The sequence below is a fragment of the Mesitornis unicolor genome, unplaced genomic scaffold, assembly GCF_000695765.1.
Source record: "Mesitornis unicolor isolate BGI_N332 unplaced genomic scaffold, ASM69576v1 scaffold9967, whole genome shotgun sequence".
NCBI lineage: Eukaryota > Metazoa > Chordata > Aves > Mesitornithiformes > Mesitornithidae > Mesitornis > Mesitornis unicolor.
This window is the reverse complement of record NW_010195773.1, coordinates 285,834-308,513: the sequence shown is the minus strand read 5'-3', so window position 1 is coordinate 308,513 and position 22,680 is coordinate 285,834. Positions and strand designations below refer to the sequence as shown.

At 41.1% G+C, this 22,680-nt stretch overlaps 1 protein-coding gene across 1 annotated transcript in view; it reads right to left on the bottom strand.

Moving 5' to 3' along the window:
* Positions 1-22,680, bottom strand: part of AFF3 (AF4/FMR2 family, member 3) — a gene marked incomplete at its 5' end in the record, with an annotated part of 268,426 nt that overhangs the window by 5,715 nt on the left and 240,031 nt on the right. The window contains 5 exons of the mRNA XM_010188239.1: positions 820-913; positions 4,094-4,165; positions 6,128-6,264; positions 8,919-8,982; positions 21,645-21,772. Of these exons, the coding sequence (XP_010186541.1) occupies positions 820-913; positions 4,094-4,165; positions 6,128-6,264; positions 8,919-8,982; positions 21,645-21,772 (495 nt within the window). The remainder of the gene's footprint in view (positions 1-819; positions 914-4,093; positions 4,166-6,127; positions 6,265-8,918; positions 8,983-21,644; positions 21,773-22,680) is intronic.

The following is a 22,680-nucleotide window of genomic DNA, read 5'->3' as shown; positions in this document are numbered from 1 at the left end:
TCCCTCAAAAGAGTTTGTCTTAATGCTTGTACGTATGTACTTGTATCTATATATTATTTTTTTAACCAGAAAGAGAAAAGCCAGTTTTGTGTTTGGAGATGAACTGAAAGGTTTTCTTCCTGAGAGAATTTCCAGAGAAAGGTTGCCTGTCAAATAAAATATATTACAATACTTTGAATGATGACTTCCTGTCTTATTCAAAATAACCTGGGTTTGGACCTGGCAGAGAGTGGAAAACGGAAGCAGTAGCAGGTGAAGCAAAGCAGGAAGGGGAAGGCAGCAGTGCCCTGTCAAGTACATGGCAGGCGGCACGGTTGCCCTCCGATGCTTTCGTACAACTCTCGCTGAAGTCAGCGTTTGCCAGTTCCTTGGGTAAGAACATGTCCCACTGCACTGTCCTACCTATCAGTGCTGCTAAGTGGAAGCCCTGAAGCTGAGGACTGATCTAGAACAAAGTCTTCAACTCACAGGTGGGAAGTGTAATCCTGGAGGGGATTCTCAGAGCAAAATCTTCAAAACCTGTTTGCAGCAGAGCTGGATAGCACTAGACAATCAACCAAGAATAATCTGAAAATACCTGTTTGTTAGTACAATAAATGCCTCATCCTTCATGAAGGGACATGGTATGCATTTTGCAAAGAGGGCCCCTTGTGAAGACAACAGAAATGACTGGAGATCAGCTGTTGCCATGGGAGTCTGTGGTAAAACTCTACTGAGTTCAGAGAGGAAGAACTAAGCCCAGCACAGCTACTGTTTGAGTAAGATGCTGTATTTCCTATAATGGCATACTGATCTAAAAACATGTCATAAAGAATGCACCTTGAAATACTCAATAAGTGCTTTAGAATACTTGACTGCGTGGTCTCTCTTGAGTCGGAACATCCTCCAGTACAGAAGGGCCAGGCAGCGGTAACTAGAACAAAAGGGAGAGCAGAAGGTAAAGTGTGACCCCTGAACAGAAAGCCCAATTACTTATCTTAAATTCTCAAACTGACACGGAGTGCAAGGCTGACAGCATCTTGCTTACAGTTTTCATCACCACTTGCTTACCATACTTCACACTTTACCATGGATTCATGAGCAAGGCTAGATATTACAGCCAGGACAGGACACACGGACAAACGCTACCAGGGAGGTAGTGAGCAAACTATACTCAGAAGGGTTTGCAAGCCTTGACTCTGACTTGAAGTCCGCACACTTGACCAAAGGAAAGATCTTTTTCTCCCGTAAAAAGATCATTGCAGGCCTGAAACCCAGCATACGCAATCTTTTTAATTTCTTTTTGTAAAAGCAATGGCAGCCTTTTGGGGTATCTTATCCTGGGACTTAATTACAACAGCCTGGAGCCCCTATAATGAGCTAGAGTTAAAACGAGTGTATTTTGTGTACACCCAGTGGTCTTTTCCAGCAGCCGGAAATAGCTGGACTTGCTATTTCACTGGCCAAACTCCTCTGTGGGAAACCAGAATGAAGATTGTGTTGGAGACTGGAGGCTATTCCTAGGCCACCTGCCTGATTCGTTCCCCAGAGGAAACCAGCTGTGGGCTCAAAAACTCAACGTGCTGTACTGAAACTGCCTGACCCTGTGCTCCTCATTAGCCTGCAGAGAGCCATATGCCTTTAATGCTATGTAATTAAAAAAGGCTAATGGCTATTAGCTATAATTATAAATCACAATAACTGATAATCACCATTCAGGACACACAAACTCTTTTCTTTAAGTGTACCCATCAATTTTCCAAATCAAGAATCACCACCACCTCTTCCCAGCAAGCTTTTTCATTGACAAGTGTGGTATTTCCCCAGAGTAACACAGCTTTTGAAACAAAAATATGGTGTGTTTTTGTTTTCCTTTGGCAGCAGAGGCCTTATTTTTAAAAGCGGAATTTAGTCTTGAAGCCAACCTGAAGCATCAGAATCACGGAACTGTTATGGTTGGAAACGATCTTTAAGGTCATCAAACCCAACTGTTATCTGACTCTACCATGCCCACTTCTAAACCATGTCCCTGAGCACCATATCTAGATGGCTTTTAAATACATCCAAGAATGGTGATTCTACCACTTCCCTGGGCAGCCTGTGCTAGTCTTTGGAAACCCTTTCAGTCTAGAAGTCAGAAGAATGTCTAACCTAAAACTCCTCTGGCATAACTTGAGGCCATTTCCTCTTGTCCTGTTGGTTGTAACTTGTGAGAAGAAACCCACATCTACCTCTCTACAACCTCTTTTCAGGTAGCTGTAGAAAGTGATAAGGTCTCCCCTCTTCCCAGCCTCCTTTTCTTCAGGCTAAACAACCCCAAGTCCCTGAGCTGCTCCCTGTAAGACTTATTCTTAAGACCCTTCACCAGCTTTGTAGCCCTTCTTTGGACCCTCTCCAGCACCTCAATGTCTTCCTTATCCTGTGGTGCCCAAAATTGAACACAGTACTCAAGATGCGGCTTCACCAGCGCCGAGTATGGTGGCACAAGTACTTCTCTACTCCTGCTGGCCACACTATTCCTCATGCAGGCCAGGATGCCGCTGGCCTTCTTGGCCACCTGGGCATACTGCTGGCTCAGATTCAGTTGGCTGTTGACCAACACCCCCAGGTCCCTTTCTGCCAGACAGCTTTCCAGCCACTCTTCTCCAAGCCTGTAGCATTGCATGGGGTTGTTGTGACCCAAGCGCAAGCACTGTGCTTTGAGAAACTGCCTTGAGTTTGGAAGCACAGAGCGCTCTCCATCTCCCCAGGCCTAGGAGTTGCCCAAAACTCAGCAAACCCCTCAAACTAACAAACTGCTTTTGAAAAAGAAAGAAAAAAAACATCCCAGGCAGGCTTTCTCGGCCAGTTTGCTTTCTGCGCCGAAGGCAGAAGGTGAATTTCTGCCTTTGGCCGCTGGAGGACAGTCTCTCCTTAGGAGACGCGGAGCCAGCTGCCTGGCAGCCCGCCCGACGGAGGGGGGCAGCGGGAGCAGCCCGGGGGCTGCGGTGGCCTCGCAGTCACCATCCCTCTCGCTCTGTCACCTTCACAGGTACCACGCATATGCAGATGGTGTCGGCTCATCTGCTGGCTGGCAGACGGGGATTTAGGGAGGGCTATTCATCGCCCGGAGAAGTCTCCGTCTGCTTTCCCTCGCCCTGACCTTTCTGCTGAAACAGATGCGGCGGCTTCGTGATTTTTGCCATGCGGTTTCGCGCACGCTGAAGCGCTCCAGCAGTTATGAGCAGCCCTTAATGTAATATAGCTTTATTGTTGTTGTTGTTGTTGTTGTTGTTATTATTATTATTATTTTTACCTTATTTTAGTCGTTTTTCCACCTAGGCGTTTTTAAAACAATAGCTGTGAATGCATTATGTGCTCTTCCTGAGGGCACAGCAAACTAGTGACAAAGAAAGGGCATTTAAAAAAAATATTTTGTTCTTTTTTTATACAAATGAGTAATTAGGACTCCTTGTTTATGGAGGCTAAAGATGCATTTAATTAGGATTTTTAACAGATGGTTAATAGATGTTAAAAACACACTTGCTGATTGTAAATGTCCACTTACTGAGAATCAGTAACCATGTAATAGGTATTTTATGTATTAACTACATAGATATTAAATTAAAATTTTGTTTTAATATCATTTTAGTATTTTACTAGCAATCAGCAACCCTCCTATAGGATCTAAGGTGCATGCATATATCTCTAGAAATCTCAATTTAGAAGGTAATCCAAGAAGCTTAATTACCACCATCACCATATCTCCCTTAATATAATGTAAATATGATTTATGATTATTGAGCCTAAAATGTCAGGCACAAAAGAAAGTACTGAGCTATTGGTACGAAAGTACATCACTCATAAAAACAACAAACCATCAGGCATTTAAAAATTAATTACGCTGACGTACCATAGCTGACCTGTCACAGTCAATAAGTACGAATTACTTATTTTCACAGACAGAATGCAGACCTGGTACAGCGATACAAGGGCTGGACCTTCCCAGAGTAGAAAGTTATTCTCTTAATTTTAATAGACAACATAATCCTATCTGGCTGCGTCCGGCATCTGATTTTCAAGAACTAGCTTGCTGCAGAAAAGGAGCCTTTTGAGGAAATCGTGATCTACTAACCATAACGCTGCCAGCTGCTTGTCTTCTGGCGTGGCACTGGGGCCTGAGTGGGTTTTTAGTCTCACTGCATACCTTAAGCAAAAGGAAAAAAAGCCAATGTGAGTTAACCGAGACAGCTTTATATTACTGATCAGAGAGCTAAGCTGGCCAACGTCATTTGATCTGCCCCCTTACACATACTCGCTCAAGTTACCAGGCGTACATGTGCTTTTTTCTGGTGGTGTTTCAGAGCCGTTTTACCGTTAGCAGCGCCTCCCTGCACTCTTGAAACAGCAGTAACTCTCTTGAACATCCATCAGCCCAGAGGGGAGCCGAGCTGGCGAGGTGATGCTGTCCTACCAAAATAACCTCGGCTGCTGTGGAGACCCAGTTACACAGAGTTCACGCAGAAAGGTTTGCAGAGCCTTTGAAGGCAGATGACAGCCTGCCTTGAAGCTGGTGCTGCCCTCGCCCTGCCGGTTCCGAGCACGTCTACCCAGATTTGCTCCTCCACGTAGCGCACAGCGGAGGGGGAACATGTGGCTCAGAGCTATTTTTGCTCATATGACATTACATTCAAATTCTATAAATATTAAACATCCACGGAGGTAGCACTGCTGTTTCAAGAGAGTATGTGCTATGCAATCACAAATTGGTTTCTGGAAATCTCAGCTTCCAGCTGAATACCTGAACAATGGACAAGGTTAGGACAACACACAGCACTTCTGGGCTCGCTTCCAGAAAAATACCTGTTCCCTGTAATTAGCTGCTTGTGGTTTTTCTTATCTTTGCTTTCAAACTTTAATCCTGATACCTGTGCAAAGATTCGGTATGAACATTTTGTCTGAACAGGCATACCTAGTAAGCCATTTATTTTTCTGAGCTGCAGCAAGTGAGATCAACAGCAATTCACACTAAACACAACCACAGCTCCACACATTATTGAAAGCTATGGATCTGCAAGCAAAATTAATTTCCAGAGTTAGGACCATGTATTTACTCTCATGAGAAAAGACAGGGCAGACAAAGAAAGAGCTTTCTGCCTTTTGACAAAAAATAAGGGAAGAATTGCAGAGATGGGATGTACTAGTCTCTTACTGAAAAAAGTATTTTATTTTGTATAATAACCTTCCAGTTAGAAAGCTGGCCTCAATCCACTGAAATGCATGAGAAGACAGCCCTAAGTGGAGTAAAATGGCAATGGAATTGTTAACAAGCAAGAAAATCATTGCACCAACACTAAGTCCAAAAGAATGCAACTGTTTTAGTTGCTTTGCTCCGTTATGAATATGAAATTAAAAAGACAAGAGCTGTGTGGTTGACTGTCCTGAGGGATGATGCCACGGTCACTGTCAGTGCAGCTTTCTCTGCCAGTGTGGCTGGGCTCACTCGCTTGCAGAGAGAGTCACTCAACTGCTGGGATGATTTTGACCTCTTGTGTTTTCTACAATACAGCCAATAATATTAGCTATTAGTACCAACCATAGAGGAAAGGACTTAAAAGATAAAATATTCTTCATAGGGACTGAGGGTGGGATTGAATTTTAGGCTGTCCTGCTTAGCAGACCCTGAAGGTGACTAAATGAAGGGCTCTGCTTTAGTGTGAACTGGACTGCTTCAATCCACCTTGAGCGTCCATTTTTCTATCACTGTTCACATCTTCTTTCAGGTAACCATTAAATGGCAGTCTTAAACACGTAACATTTTGCAAACTACCACTCCATGAGAATGTTTTGGTATTATATATAATTATTTTTTTTCCTTTTGAGTAGCACAAGACTTATACCATGGAACTCGAAATAATTTGCAACTCAGGGAATAGGAAAAGCTTTGGATTTTTGTTTTGTTTTTGTTTGGTTTTTTTGCATTCTACAGTTTCCTGATTCAATTTCCATAGAAATCAGAGATAATACATACATATTAATATGACTGGTCAGGCACTTGGGAAGACTTAACTTCTACTCCTTTTACTGTATCTAGGGAATTATGTGATAATGTGGGTAAGCATGTTTGCACAAACAGAGTAACCCCTGCGGTCATCTCTTCCCTTCCTACCTGATGAGTTCAACTGTTTCTGAATACATTGTATAAGGGGATTTAGATTCCATTGGACCTTGTTCCATTGCATTTCCACACTCAATAAACGATAGTGCTGCTTCTGCATAATTCAGTGCCTTTCCAAACTTTTCCACCTAGAGGGAAAAAATAAGGACACAGAGAAATAGTGTAATCATCAAGATATGGTTAAATTTGATGGGATTTTCTCAACATCAATTGTAAACTTGACACAAGTTGGTATATCTTCAGATTCACATATTTTCCTATGACAAAGTTAAAACCCATCAAACCCTGTACATCAGTGAAAATCATAAGATACAGAGTGTAGAGCTGAAAAAGGCTACAAAATGTTATTTGGTCCACACTCTTGTGTCCAAAGAAGGATCAACTCTGCCTAGGATATTCCTGATAAGTCTTTGTTAAAGCTTTTCCAGTGCTGGAAATTCCACAAACTCATTAGGCCTTTTATTCCAGCTTTCATTAAAAAGGGTTTCCAGTATGTTTGCAAATGTAGTTTTTCAACACTCAACAAAAAAAGGTAATGATTACCGTGAACTAAGAGAATCAGAAATAATACTTTGACTACTAACTCTCTTATTCAAAGGCTGTTCTCTGTTCTCATGTTTTCTTTATCCCTACCATTTTCATCACTGTTTGACCATATTCTTCTCTTGTCAGGAATTTGCTTTCTGTAACCTCTTCTGCTTTCAGGAACTGCAGCTTCCCCTGCCATCTTTCTCCTTCCATTTTTTTTCCTATTTTTATGACTTTTTTGACTCTGTGTGTTTGTATTTATGTGCTTATACAGATGGACATACATATGTGAACATACATAAATGTTCACATACTGTTCATATGTGTACACTTACATACCACTTATCTGCTCTCAGAATTTTATTTTTGATGTGGCTAGAGATGAATCATTCTAATACCTCTCTGTCTTGACTTCTCTTTCCTTCAGTCAGGACTCCTGCGGTACATAAAGCCCATTAATGGACTGGATGCATTTGGTTGAAATCTGATGCACACAGTGAAAGGTTAATGGACCTTATTCTTTTCCAAGGGATAAAGATTTTAAATAGTAACTTTGGAATGGCACACTGGCTTCAATCTATTTTAGGTTCTTATATGACTCCCATTGCAATCATACTGGAGAACTTCACAAACTTTTTATTATATTTCTCTCTGCGGCACTCTTGTGCGGGTGGAAGTGCTATTATCCCAATTTCACAGATGGGGGACTAAGGAGCGGAGAGACTTAGAGTAATTTTCAGGCTGCTCACTTTAAGTGCCTATACAAGGTATTGCAGTGCCAAAGTAGGAGGTATCAAGCCCAGCAAGGTAATTCAAAGCATCTGGAGGCACTTTGGCAATATGGCAATTCCTCCAGGATCCCTACACAGTCAAGAAGGAAGAGGAGGTACCTGCAAAGGGTGATTCACAAGGTGTAAGTAAGGTGCTGGTCCACTGTGTATGGAAGCTGAATGTGAAGGATGTTTCAATCACCTAAGAGCGATGGGAGGCTACTTAAACTGTGCCTAAGTGACTTTCATGCAGGAAACTTGTGGCAGAGCAGAGAATACTGCTTGCACCTCCTGTTTCTGGAAGTCTACCATAAAAGTCTTTCTCTTCAGGCTAAGAATTTCCTTTGCATATGAAGTGGTTTTTTTCCATTCTGTTTAAAGCAACACACTAAAATGCACCATTTGTACTTCGCCATGATATTTTCTGATTTAAGACTCACTTTAGAGTAATATGGAACTGAATAAACCATGGAAATTTGCACTAATAAACTCAGGTAGAGTGCAAAACTCAGTGTTTGTGTCCTAAATTAAGGCCTGCTTCTGCTTCTTTGGCCTTTTAACTTTCTGCACAGCTGAAACAAAGGTGAAGAAACAGAGGCTCTGAGCTACCTCTCTTCTCTCCTGCTGCTGTGACAACAAAAACCATCTGTCTGACAGAGCAAGGCAGGACTGCAGCTATTCCCACCTGCAAGACAGCCGTATTAATGCAGGGTCCCACCCCGTATATTGCATCTCCCATCCCAGGGGCTGAATGTTTTTTAAGGCTGTGCTGGCTTATTCACAGTGCTGGACAAACACAGCCTTGGAGGAAGCTGAGAGGTGAGCTAGGCAGAGCTCTCCTGGAGCACTGGGTACTTCATTGCACCCCTTTGTTTGGAAAGACAAGCTGCTCTTCAGTGCTCCATATCATCCCAGTTTCCCCTTTTTCAAGAGGGTCTTAACTGGCTACATTTTTAAACAGGTCAAAGTCAGGGCCAAGAATCTGTTTGCTGCAAAATCCTTTGTGTGCAAGGTGTTCCTCTGGGGTTACACAGTCCTTGGGTGCGTCTAATTATGTTAGGAAACAACTGCCATGAAACCAGGATTCTTTTGGCACCAAAGAGCCAAAGCTCTTTAAAAAATTACAAATGCCTCAGCCACCAGACCAAATCTGGGGATACAATTATAGGACGTAGCCAGCTAGTTAAACTGAGAAGATAAGTATGTGGATCCCTTACACAGCCCCTATTACTATAGTTACTAATTAAAGCAAAGGAATAAATGGAAAATTTTATTTATCCAGGCCTTTATCTCAGTAAGTCATTATTTGTTAAGTCATAGTTTATTGGGCTATGAACATTTGATTATATAAACATTTCTTAATTTAACAAGCCTAGCCATCCTTATAATAGATTTTATAATTACCCCAGCAATACAGCACTGATGAAGAAACTGCATTACAAAAATAATTTGGAGCAACATAACTGGAAAGAAAATGTTCTCACCATTGCATCTGCTTTATGCTTCTTCCGTTTAGCTTCCTGCATAAAGTAATCTGCATTGCGTGGCCTACCAGGGGAAAATAAGAAGACATTTTATTATTTTCTGAAGTGCATAATATTTTCAAGTTATATTTCCCTTATTTTAAATCTGATTTGCAAACATTTTTTATGAAGAAAATACACTTATCATGTAACCATGCATCTTCTATTTCCAAATTGCTGCCTGTGGAGACAATCGCATTTATGGCTGTTCGCATTCTTTAGAAGTTAGTGATTCAAAGCAAAAAAAAAAAGCTAATAAAATGTGGTTTTATGGATTATATAAACTGCTTCCCAAATTAGTGCAGTTTTGAGCTGCAAAACGGATGCAAGCATTAAGCAGATCAAGTTATTCCATCTTCTCCTCTCCCTGGTGCTTGCTTACCTCTGTTTTCCTACTCTTCTCTGTACATTGTCATTTGCCTTGGCTTCTTCCTCCTCTCAACACAAGTGTGTGTTTAATCTCTCCACTTTGAAAACACACATCAAATCTGTTTGCCTCCTCTCCTACCATCTCACCTCCCTTCTCCCTCTTATCTGTAAGTGTGCTGAGAGTGCTGTTTACTTTCGCTGCCTGGAGTTCATCTCCGCCTCAGTGCTGGACCACCTGCTGCAACTCCACGGGCAGTGCTCGTGCCAATTTCTCCACTGATTTCTTCCCGAGCAGATCTCAGAGGCTCCATCCCTTCCTTAACCTACCTGACCTACTGACTGCAGGGCTCAAATTCAAGTGCTGTCTCTGTGCTGAAATTCACAAGTCCGTTTCTGATCCAGACTTATCCGCTTTCATTCAAAGTTAAAACACAAACTGATGTCTCCTTGGCAATACCTGGTCACCACCTCAGTGATCTCCTCCTGGCTGAAGCAAATTTCTTCATCTCCTCCCACAAGCTCTCCCTATTGCACCTTTCTCAGCCACTGTGGAGAATAGCCATTTGCCCTGTCATTTCCATAACCCTGAATCTTCAGTTCAAGCCTCTCACAGAAGTCTTCACATTTCCTGATCCTGCAGATACTTCTAGTCTCATATACATAGGAGATGGCCACCTTCTTTCTCTGCTCAGCTAAAATATGTCCTTGTTATTCTCAGTTTATGCTGTGGTTACTGCCATAACTTTGTCTATATCAGAGAAGGAAGTTTTGCCTTACAAAATAATTCTCTTAGTATTGGTTAGAGTGTCGTCGCTTTGCCTTTACCTAATGAAAATGAGATATTCCTGAGTAGTCTGAGTATGAATTCTGGTGTTCTTAACCATTCATGCTTTTAAGTACTTGGTGTTGTTAATGATAAGGTACTATTGCCACTCAGCAGTCTGTGGTAGGTTAACCCCAGTAGACAGCCGCTCACTCACTTCCCCCCAGTGGAATGGGGGAGAGAATCAGAAAAGTAAAAGTGAAAAAACTTGTGTGTTCAGGTAAAGACAGACTAAAAGGTAAAGCAAAGCAGAATAAGGAATTTATTCACTGCTTCCCAATGACAGGCTATCAGCAAGGTAGGTAAGAACATGCTCAGATCCATAACTGAGATCAGTGGGAGCAAGGGAGAGCTTCTTGACAGAAGAGGACAACCATATATACTTCCTTGAGACCATAAGGCTATTTGGCAGTGCATTTACTTAGTCTGTGTCCTCTTGTACGTGGTTTCAAGGACATTTAGTAGCATCATAGAAGGTTAATAAACCTTATTTTGAAGAAAAGGAAGGCTGAATATTACTACATGGAAAGAAAATGCTAAGTCTGGCTAATTTTGAATGACATCTGCCCTAGAAAGCTTGTTGATATGAAGAAAAACAGTTGCTTCTCTCCAACTTTCTTTAAAATATTATTCTCCTTCAGAGTGGAATTTCCTGCCAGCTTTTTCTAGCCATTAGGTCACAAAGGAGACTAAAGACAGGTTTGTGTCCCAGTATCTCATAACCTACTGCAGCTGCAAATGCTTCCTGTGCCCAGCAAGATGCTGCCATTATTTTAATAATACAAACCATCTGGATTTGGTCTTGGTCAGTTATGAAGTATTAGACATTGAAACAGTGGTAGCTTGATATAGAAAAGTAACTATGTTTTCAGAACCACGGAAAGAATTCTTAAAATAATGTAAGTCCTGCCTCTCTTCATCTTGTACAATGACCTAGGTGAGATGGTCAACGATGAAGCACCAAAAAGCAGAGCAAATCAACAGAACAGTGGTCTCATATCTCTGAAATTATCAAAGCTGTGAACCTTTACATGATCTTTTCAAACTCAGGTCATTAAAATACGTCCTTTCCAACATCCCCAACCATATATCACCCAGCACTGTATGTCCAATTTGCTTGTGTGAAGCATGGTAAGAGGCTGTAAAAATGAAGTGAGATAACACAATGTAATTATCATCTACTTGTTTATAAATTAATTGTAAAATGGTTTTCAACTATCAGGATTTATTCTCCTGAGTTATGACTACCAATAAGGGTGTTTACAAGGGGCAGGCACATTTCTGAACCAGGAAGCTTGCTTTAAGGGCCTTGCTACGGGGTGGTTAACCATAACGCAATGTGCAAAAAATGAAGTAATTGGTTTGTACTAGGTCCAATTGGTTTTTTTGGGAAGCCCAATATAAAAAGAAACTATTAAGAGGACATTTTAAAGCAAAGCATGTCTAGTCTCCATGTGAATGCTTAGGTATTTCCATAGGAAAAATACAAGACTGATTTACAAATCAGGGGATACCTATTAGAAATTAAGATTCATTGGGAAAAAAATGATAGGGTATCTTTTCTCCAAGTTTCTTAAACAGTGCTTGTTCAATAGTGTTAATAAACATGCCAAGTCAAACTGTGATCTCTTTATGCCATCTATGAAATACTATTCCTCAATTTATCACTACATACTAATAAACTTTCTATGCAGGTTACTGATGTGCATGTTGGGTGAGAAGAGAAAGCGGAAATGTCCTATAGATTTAATGTATGTCTATGTAAATTGCATACATTTCTTACATCATTTTAGTAACAAAACAAGGATATGCTTGGATTTAATTATTTTATGTTTTTTTTTTATGAGAAAGAAAGGCTTCAAATTCAGTTTTGTTTAGGTTCCCACTGCACATGAACACCATTTGTGTTTTTAAATCTAGTATACTAGTTTAAATTATTATGTTATGAAGTGAGAAAAAAAAAAGCCAGAACAAAACCCTTTCTTCTATAGGCTCCTTGAAGAAAACAAGGTACTTCAGCTCATAGACATATGAAGACACATGAGAAAGAGGATGCATAAATTAATTACTCAGGATCATTCTTTTATTTACTGCACCTTTCATATCTGTGAAGTTCACAAAAGTTTGTTTGTCATATTCTGATTTTAGAGTGACTGAGAATCCTTATCTGTTACAAACTTTAAGGTTCATCCAAATTTCCTCTGTAACTTGGTCTTTTTAGTGAAATTCATTATAATCTCTGACTGGATAATTTGCAGGTGATCTCATTGCATACTAACTTCAGATACTGAATGTTACACTAATGAGATTCAGAAAGGTCTGCAGTTAAATTCCTTTTCACATCTTTGGTTTAAGGTTTGCAGGAGCCAGGGAACAGGGAAAATTTCTACAGGGTTAAAATGGCACCATGCTACTGGTTGAACTGGAGAGGATGAGAGTAGTAGAAGAAGCACTGGAGTCACTTTGGCTAAAAATGTTACTGGTCATGAATGTAAACTGAAGTCCCCATGAAAGTTATTCAGTGACTACTGGTTTTCAGAAAATTGAGCCAAATTCTCCTCTTAAGTTGTTTACAACTGTATGTATCTATTGGTGTCAGCACTGTCACTTCAGATTTACAAATAGAATTCAGGCCTCTTTAAAAAAAAATATTAAAAAGAAGTCCGAGTTCAAATTAACAGGTACAAGCAAGTGTTTTATCTCTATTAATAATCTCAACTGCACAAGAAAGTCTTTTGTTTCTGAATATCTGATTGTTGGTACTTTTAGAAATACAGTCCTCTTCAACAAAACCAAAAAGGAGTTCTAATACACTGCTCTAATGCATCTCATATATCTCTCTGAAAGGCAAGAGAAAAGAGCATAAAACATCAGTGCCAACTAAGTCAGGCTGCTGGTGAATTCTCCCTGGGATCGAGTGTCATTATGTGAAACTGGCTGCTCTTGAGGGGAATTTACCCTGCTATGTTGATTGGGGAAAGCAATCAAGTGCTGCTGGAACCAGTTCAATGCATTCTCAGTCAACACTAGCCAGTCACCTAGGCACTGCAACAGAATCCAGCCTTTGACAGAATAACCCCCCCATGGCTAGATCTGATAGTACAAACAAGGCCAGGCTTCTCTTTCAGCAGCAGCATTCAAACCATTTATGACTTTGACAAGGGCAGCCTCAGTAGCACGGTGGTAGCTGAATCTTGGATGAAATCTATCAAACAATCCGCTACTGTCCAGAATTTCTCTCACTCGTCTTGCCACTGCTTTATCGGGGAGCTTGTTGAAAACCAGCAGGAAAGACAGCGTTTCCATCGCTTGTTATGTTGCGCGGGATCCCAGCGTGAGGCGAGATGGCTGCGGGCATGGTAATTACTCCCCTTCCAGAAGCAGCCTTTCAGAATTTCCGCACTGTTGAGCTCCTAAGAGTGGTGTTACCATTACCCAGGTGAAATGCCTGTGTGTGTATCTGTTTCTCTCATCCCATTTAGCTCTGTGCCATTATAGTGCATTTCTGCCACCTTTGTCTTTTGCTGCCTTTTCTGAATTTAATTTGCTCCAGTTTAGCAGATAATTGCAAAAATGTAAACTCACACAGTAAAAAAAGGAAAGAGAATCAAACAAAGTGAATCAATAAAAGCCTTACTTTGTACAGTAATTTATCAGCATCTACTGCAACACAATCTCCTTGGAACTCAGAGCAACTGCTGGTATTTACAGAGTATGGTGTAGCTTAGACTCCAATATACAATTTTAATTGTAGCTGCATTCAAAACCAGATTTTTCATCTAATTTTTATATTTTATATGAACTAAATACTAAACTATAGCATTTTCTGCTACATTTACATAATCTACCACTTGTACATTATTTCTTACTGTGGTACGGTGCTTTATGAGGATACATTAAAGAAAACTAATAAAAGTTCAATTAAACATCATAAATGTAGCCAAGTGCATATTTTAATACCCTTCAGAGATAATGCTGCTGAAGTGTTATAAAAAAAACAAACTAGTGCTTCCTCAGTTGCACGTAAGAAAAGCAGCTTAAATCATAATTCTAAATATAGGATCAGTTTCACAACTGTAGTAATCTAGACCCTAAAAATGTGGGTGTGCTGCAAAGGAGTAGAAGAGCAAAATGAGTGACTTAAAATTTGATCAGAGATAGGGGCAAATCAGAAGAAACTGGCATAGCCAAGTCTAGCCCATGTTCAGTTTTGAAACTGTGTCAAGTAGGCCCCAAACCTTCAGTCCAAGAAGAGAAGAAAATCCTGTAAGAGCAAGAAAACCACAAAGTGAAAGGTAGGTGTATACAGCACTACCTATTTGCTGTTTCACAGTGGGACATGCGTCAGGAGCATGTCTGATGTGCTTGGTCACAGATAAGGGTGGTCATCTTGCGGGTAAAGGATAGAGCTGTATCACTATACAAAATAGTGTTCTCCCCTGGTGTATCACAGCCTCCTGCCCATTCTACAACTTAAAATAAATGCTGTTTTATGGGACATGGCACTGCTGTGTCTGGGGTATGGCACACATGGTAGTATACAGGGTGAGAGAGTGCCGGTGGCACTGTACAAGGTTGGTACACAAGTTTGGGAGTCTCATGCCCACTACAGCAGACCCAGCAGGTCTGAGAAGTTCAACAGAGGGGCATACAAGTGGAGAGAGCAGAGACAGTATTTGCGACCCATTTAAATGATAGTGCTATAGGCATTTCAGAAAGACAGGAACGAAGGATCTGATTGGAGTCAGGTCAAATGTAAGAAAAATGTACTCAATCACACAACTACTGTCTTGTTGGGCTTAGTATAACACGGTCAATAGCTCAGATTAGATGAATAGCACACATACCTACAGAGGGAGTTACTGTCACAAAAAAATAGCATACAGAATTAAAGCCTGGCACCTAATTTAAATGAAATTGAGAAGGATAGTAATAGGTATTTGAGCTCCTGTATTAAAAGCAGAGGGAGAAAACATAACTTCCTTGCAGTCAAACTACAATTCTGTCTTTTTCAATGTATGCTAAATAGATATTCTGAAATCAACTCATTTCAGTCGAAGGTGGGGTGAAAGCCTTTGCAGTCGCACCTAGGGAGAGAGGGCAGGAGCACATCAGTCTAGATTTATATTGTTTGAAAATAACATGGTATCGCACCCCAAATTCTGAAAAGGTAGCAGATAACCAAAGGCAGAAAGATCTTTCTGAGAGAGGGACTACTGACATCCAGCTCCCATGTTCCCAGCTCTGATGAGTGACAAGCCAAGATATGGGTGAAACTGTTGAGTGACAGGATATGTGACACCTGAGTCAATGAATGGGGTATCTGCACTGTAAGGAGTGGGTGATCCTGAAACAACTACTCTAGCCAGGGCTCTGTCCTGCAATGCCTGTCTAAGAAACTTCAGTAATCATAGGATTTGAAAGAAATAATGATCAGGCACTATAAGACCAGGAAAACATCTGATAGGAACTTCGGGAATTCATATCCCTCATGTGTTAAGGCATCACAGCCCCTTTCCAGCTCCAAGAATTATTGGTTCTCAAGATGAACAGGGTACTCCCAGGCTAAAAATGAGTTTGAACAGTCTACCTGTGATTCTCTAGGCTAAAGTGTTTGTAATAATTTGTTAGTGTGGTTCCGTATCACTGGAGGATGAAAATATCCTTTAGATGTTGAAGGAATGATGAGGAAAGCTTCTAGGTTTCCTTAGGGTATCACAGCCTTTGCACCCTAGGGCCATTGCAGTGAGCCTTCAAATGTATGTGAAGATATTTTCCACTGCCACATGGACAGCAAAGCTGACTTAGGAATTAAAGTGCAAATAGAGGCATTATAATACCTCTTACACACCACACCTGTGAATCCTGGCATTGAAGGTGATGAAAATCCCCACTGCTCTGTGTTCCAACACAAGAAGACAAACCTTGAATTACACTGGGATGGACTTTCAGCTCTTTGAGGAGAAACCAATGTTTGCAACCAAACCTGAGGAAAACAGTCTCTGTCAAGAACCAGAGGTGAGTTAGAACAGTAAACACCATGGGAGGTTAGATGAGACTTCCTCATTTTCAGTATGAGACTTAGACTAGTCAAAGAGCTGCAGGGTTTGTAGGGTGCTCGTCACTTGCTGTAGGCATCTGCTCATTGCTCACCAGTTGCAGAGGTGAGGAAAAACTGGGAGACACTGGTGGGAGAGTCTGTCCTCTCCTATCTCAGAGATTCAGCTCTGCAGCTGGGACCTGGAGGAGAGTTTGTTGAGCCTAATTAGAAGACCCTTGTCCTGCTCACTGTTATGCTTCATTGTGCACTAAAGGTATTTTCTAGCCAAGCTGTAAAGCAAGAAAAAGGCACATCAAAATAAATTAATGCAAACAAATCCTCTTTTCTGAGTGACAAAATTATCAGAGGCTATTTCAGATCTGAGTCTGTCAATAAAACCACTCCTTGACTATGTCTGTGCTAGTGAAATAAGCAGGGCAAGGATATCAGGTCTATCATTTGATCACCCATCCTGTTTAATTGCTAATACTCTCCCTGGCATGGTTTTGAGCTTGGTCCCAGACAATGCCTGGGCACAGGCCAGGGGCTACTCTCAGGTGGCAGTGAGTGTTCTTTGTTTTGGGGAGTGAAGACAGTTTAATCATATAAGCAGTGCTGGACCACTTGCCCTTAGGAACAGAGGAGGGGCATGGATGTAGCTTGTAAGTTCAAATGAGGTCCACAGCTCTGACTTTTCTTTGACGACAGGCTGTGAATTCTTTACCCTGTGAGAATCTCCTGCTAGAAGTGATTAAGCATCTGTTTCCCACCAGTCCAAGCTCTCACCGAGTGTCCCTAAAAATGGGTTGGTCTTGCAGAGAACAAGAAGCTTAATGATCTAATCATGGGAGACAGCGTCTGCTGCCTAATAGATTAATGTTATTTTCTCATGTGCTATGTACATATAAGATAATTCAGTACCACAAGTAAGAAGGGAAGGAGAGGAAGAATGGGATGGTCAGATGAAGTCTTGAAATCCCTCAAAGCCAAGAAACTGGGAGCACTCCAAAGTAAGCATATGAATTTGTGAGAAACTTAGTGTAGCAAATGTTGGTCTATCTGACCAGTAATTTTTGATGGGAAGAAGAGAAGCCAAGCTCTGTTCCTTAACCGTGCTCCTGAGGATGTGCTCAGCACTACAAAAGTCTCTCTAAATACTTCAGAAGACCAGGAGTCCTTGAGGTATTTTGAGCAATGCAAAGTGAGATGACTTCCAGATGCTGTATCGGGGTCACAACCCAAGAGCACCTTTTCCTTTGCACTCTGAGGTAGAAGAACAAGGGAGAAGAGACTGAAAATGAGAGACTTGGGGTTCAAGCCAAAACAAAGCCATGTGCCAAGAAGTTATCTTTTGAGCTCTTTATGAGCTCTATGCATAAAACCTTTACAGGTTGAATATTTTATGGGTATCTAGTTTATTGGTTGACAAACAAACACAGGAATACTGTGACACAGCAGGATATGTCCCTTGGACATTGTAAAGCTGGTGTGTGTGTGTGTAGCACCTAAATCCATAAAAGTGGAACAAGCATTCAACAAAATATGAATAAAATTTTTAAAAAGCTGAAGAAGATCTATTATCTTGCTTCTATAATGCCAGAAAAAAAAAGGAAAATAAACGTAAGTGAAGAAAAGCTACACCCCAGATTTGAAAGGGTAACTCACAGTCCTGAGGAGCGTGTTCTGATTTAGTCATAAGGAAAGCTGGGCAGCTGGGTATGCTCTGCTCCTTTTTGTACCACTCATGCAGTATTTTGAGGAGAGTGTGGGACTGTGGCCTTGGGCACCCACAGCACGTCTGTGCTTATCACTTCAAGGACAACAGACTTCGTTCCTAAATGTGGTTATTGGGAATTCTACCATTCAGTGAAATTACAGCAGGACTGAATTTGGCTCAAAGCAATATTATGTAGCCTTGAAAGTGTTCTCATCAGAGAGTCAGAAATGGCCAAAAATCCAGGAAATTTTGTTAAGAATTAATACTGGAAACAGCATTGATGTCACTTATACATGTGGCATGCTGGGTACCTCGAAGCATATTTAGAGCTGGCAGGAAACAACGGCAAACCAGGGAAAGGAGAATTTCTCCTGCCTTTTGAGCACTGTTGGCTATATTTACCTTTATTCTGCAATGTATGTGTATACAGCACTCTGCCAAGCAAGATATACTTTTTATTGACCTACTTGTGTTCCAATTTATTGCTAGTGACAGCTGTTGTCAATGATCTGGAGAAAATAAATTGAGAATAAAGCAAACAGACAATGATTGGTCAAAAAAATTAGTTGTTGTTTTAAATCAAATATAAGAGATTTAGTCGCTTAAAAACTATAGAGTCTGATTAAAATGAAGACTTTAAAGCCATAGCTGGATTACAGTAATTCAGAACTTCATGGATTATGAGATGAAATACTTCATGGGCATCATTTTAGACAAATACTGCCATTAGGATTACTACATAATTTTAAACCTACTGTACTGCATTTCTTCAAATCCTCTGCTGTGTTACTGTATGAAATTGAAAGACACTGGCTGCCATGTTTAATTTGATCCTTCTAACATGTGAGTCAAGTTTGTTGACACTTAACATTTGCAGCCAGTCTAATCTGCTACATTTCAGTGACTTCTCTGCACAGTAATTTCAAAATCCAGGTCTAGTATAGCTGGTATTCTGGTGGTGTTTCCTAGATACAAGTTGTGGATGACAGCTGTAGTACATTAAAATCTCCATCCTCTAGTTAGCACACCAGGCATTTAACCATTTCTGGTTTTTAAGGGTAAATTAAGACATGTTTGATTCTGTGTTTTATTTTATTTGGCTTTTTTGATTTTTTTTTAATGGGACACAACTTGCTTGGGGACATTCTACATGGAAAACACTACACACGAACAGTTTAATTGTATCTCTCTCTGGAAGGGTGAAACAGTTTTATTGAAGATGTCTGCCAGAGAAATCACATGCATCACTAATGGAGAAAGCAAGTGATAAAAGCCTCTTAGGTGATGGCAATGGTGAAAAAAGCAGTTTCCCTATGAGACTATTCTAGGGGAAAACAGAAACAAACCAATCCCCCTGTTTTTTTGTCAGCCTCTTGAGGGCAAATCAGATGAATATACAATAGCTCTGTTGTAGCTGCTTCTGACTGTGTTTGTTTCTAATCCAAACATGAGCACATCCTACAATTTTGACTTTTATCAGGCACACTGATACCTTTCTGCCTTGTATGTACATGTTCAAACTGCAGAAAAATTGAACAGTTGCAAGTAAATTATTGATGATAAAGTATTTTAAGAGATACAAAGAGTTAGGTAGTACTTGAAACAGCTTCAAATTTCCTCAGTGGCGATTGTTGAATAAATGTACTGGAAGATTTAAAAACACGAAGGGAGGTGAAAAAGGAGGGAAAGTAAGCATATACATACAGGGGAGGGTTTTCTCCAAAAGGGCAGAAAAACTGATTACATTTATTCAACTTACATCCCCTTATGTCTACCTTGAATACACACAGAAATTATTTTTACCAGCCACCTATTCTTGACATATGAAACAGATACGTCCATTTGAAGTCTATGGGAATTATTTATACTTTATAGTAGGAAACCTGGATTCTCTTTATGAGAGGCTGCTGTTCCTCTAGTTGTCCCCAAGACCAGGTAGTGTGAACAAACCTTACTACTAATATAAGTAGTAGTAGTAGTAGTAGTAGTAGTAGTAGTAGTAGTAGTAGTAGTAAAAAATCCCAGTTCTGGTAGAAAGCAGTTCTTGAGGAAGCAAAGCTGCTATCCCAGGGTTTTCTTTGGTATAAAGGAGTTAGAGATGTTTTAGGTGAAAGTATGGGAGTACGAAAGATGGATCGAAGTCATACAGCTTTATGGAGCTCCAGGCAGTCTAAGGCTATGCTTGAACAGAACCATTTCTACACTAGCTGGAAAAAAAACAGTATTTTCAGGCCAGAACATTACCAGTCAAAAAGAACCTGGATTTTCTAGATACTAGGATTTCAACCTTCTGTTTAATCTTTATATCTTACCTAAATAATACCACATCCCTAAACAACTGTGGGAAACAAACCAACAATTTTAATTTACCAAAAAGAAAAGGAAGACTTAAATTATTTTTTGAGGAGGAGAGAAGAGGATGTTTGAAGGATGTAGTGAAGGTGGGGAGGGCCATGTACCCCTCCAGGTACTCATGCTAATCACTGCTGCTTCCTCCTTGCCCTGCCTTTGTCATACCTTTTCCTGAGCAGCAGTAGCAGTGACAGCAGCAGCTGTCAAAGCTCAGGGATGCAAGGCTCCCATATGTCCTCTCCCCTTGCTCCAAACAGCTCACAGGAAAGGTGCCCCTCTCACCCTGCCTTGCTACAGTTCTCACAGAATCACAGAATCACAGAACGTTAGGGATTGGAAGGGACCTCAAAAGATCATCTAGTCCAATCCCCCTGCCGGAGCAGGAGCACCTAGATGAGGTTGCACAGGAAGGCGTCCAGGCAGGTTTTGAATGTCTCCAGAGAAGGAGACTCCACAACCTCTCTGGGCAGCCTGTTCCAGTGCTCTGTCACCCTCACTGAGAAGAAGTTTCTTCTCAAATTTAAGTGGAACCTCCTGTGTTCCAGCTTGTGCCCATTACCCCTTGTCCTATCATTGTTTGTCACCGAGAAGAGCCTGGCTCCATCCTCGTGACACTCACCCTTTAAATATTTATAAACATGAATGAGGTCTCCCCTCAGTCTCCTCTTCTGCAAACTAAAGAGACCCAGCTCCCTCAGCCGCTCCTCATAAGGGAGATGCTCCACTCCCTTAATCATCTTTGTAGCCCTAAATCATCTTTGTAGCCCTAAATCATTCTGTATATATTAGTAATCTGATTAGTTCTGTATATATTAGTAATGTGATGTGTGCATAATTAAAACCAGAGCCACAAGGGTACTAATGAAGCCTTAATGGCCCTGTCCTGCCTCATGTTGGGCCTCCCTCCTCTACCCATGGGTGAAAGAAATCCATTTATGCTTAGGTCTGGGCCTTCACCCACTGATTCAGACCCTGACCTGGGGACTGTCTTCCTGGCCTGACCTTGGACCTGCCTCATCCCCATGGACTTGTCTGAGGATTCAGGCTCTTGGTTAAGCCTGACCCCATCATTGGGCCTGCCCTGCTCACCTTGCTTGGGTGCTGTGGGACTGGGCCCCTCGTGGCACAGCTCCTGCCATGCCAGCAGTGTTCTGCTCTTTGGCTCCTGGTTCCCCATCATTTAGGAAACAGCCAGTCCTCACTGCTCCCCGATGATTAGAGGCTTAATTTATGATGAAAAATTATAAAGTTTATATAGAATGTCTCATTTATTTCTCAACGTACAGTATTACTGTAATACTTCCGGCCATGTCTCAGTTCCTGTTGGACAGGCTGGATTTTTCTCTCTTTAAATGCAGAAAATGACACTGTTTTCTTTATACTTACATATCATCAAAGACAAGCTTTGTCCTTCTGCAGTCCCTGGGTGTGCTGGACAGAGGTGACCAGGGCTCTGTTTGGGACTGTGGTTTATTGCAGAGAAGAACATTTTCTGAATTGATGTGATTTGCTTTCTAGACAACAAACAGGAGAGAAGACATTGAGATATTGGCAACTAACTTCAAAAAAGCAACCAATAAACAAGAGAGCGCCTTTACATTGTGTTGTAAATTGGCATTCAGTTTTCCTACTATTTCAGCAGGGAGTGCATACAACTGCCCTGTCATTGATAGCCACAAATCCACAGATATTCCTCAGAGCACTTTGTAAGGGCCTCGAGTTTCAATGTGATATACAGAAGAAATTGAGCTGAGCTATTAGTAACTATCAAAACACTCAGAAACACAGTAAGTAAAATTATTAAAGAAAAGATCTGTTGTGGTAATTTAGAAGATCAAGTTATATCTCTTGTCTTCAGCTTCCAAACTATCATTGTACCCTGCCTCAGGAAAGCCAGACTCACTTGTTTGACTTGTTTCATGCTGCACTGCAAATGTGCCTGTGCAGTATGAATTTGTAGCCGAAGGCCCAGGTATTTTTCTGCTCTGGGTCTCTGATCAGCTTGAAAGATCACTGCTCTGTGCTGCAGTGGAAACATATGTCTTTTGGCAGGGTCGCACTCATTCCCTCAGCTGCAGTCCTGCTCTTCACATGGCGTCATGAGCCCATCATCCTACCAAGTGACCTGCTGTGTGGGCTACTATGCACTGGTACACCGCAGAGCAGAGACACAGGTTGCTTTTAGTTGGTAAGCACTGCCAGAAAACACTGTTCTTTCTTCATCAGGTGACAGACAGAAATGCAATAGGAAAATGGACAAAAAGCTCAAATGGATAAAAGCCACTCCCTGGCTTGAGGTCTCTGAGAGACATTTGAAGGACCATTTGGGCGTGCAAGTTCAGTGCCAGATGGGAAGCTGGGATAAAACAAAGCTAACTTTAAACATTTATAGTTCATGAGATCTCATCTTCTATATGGCACA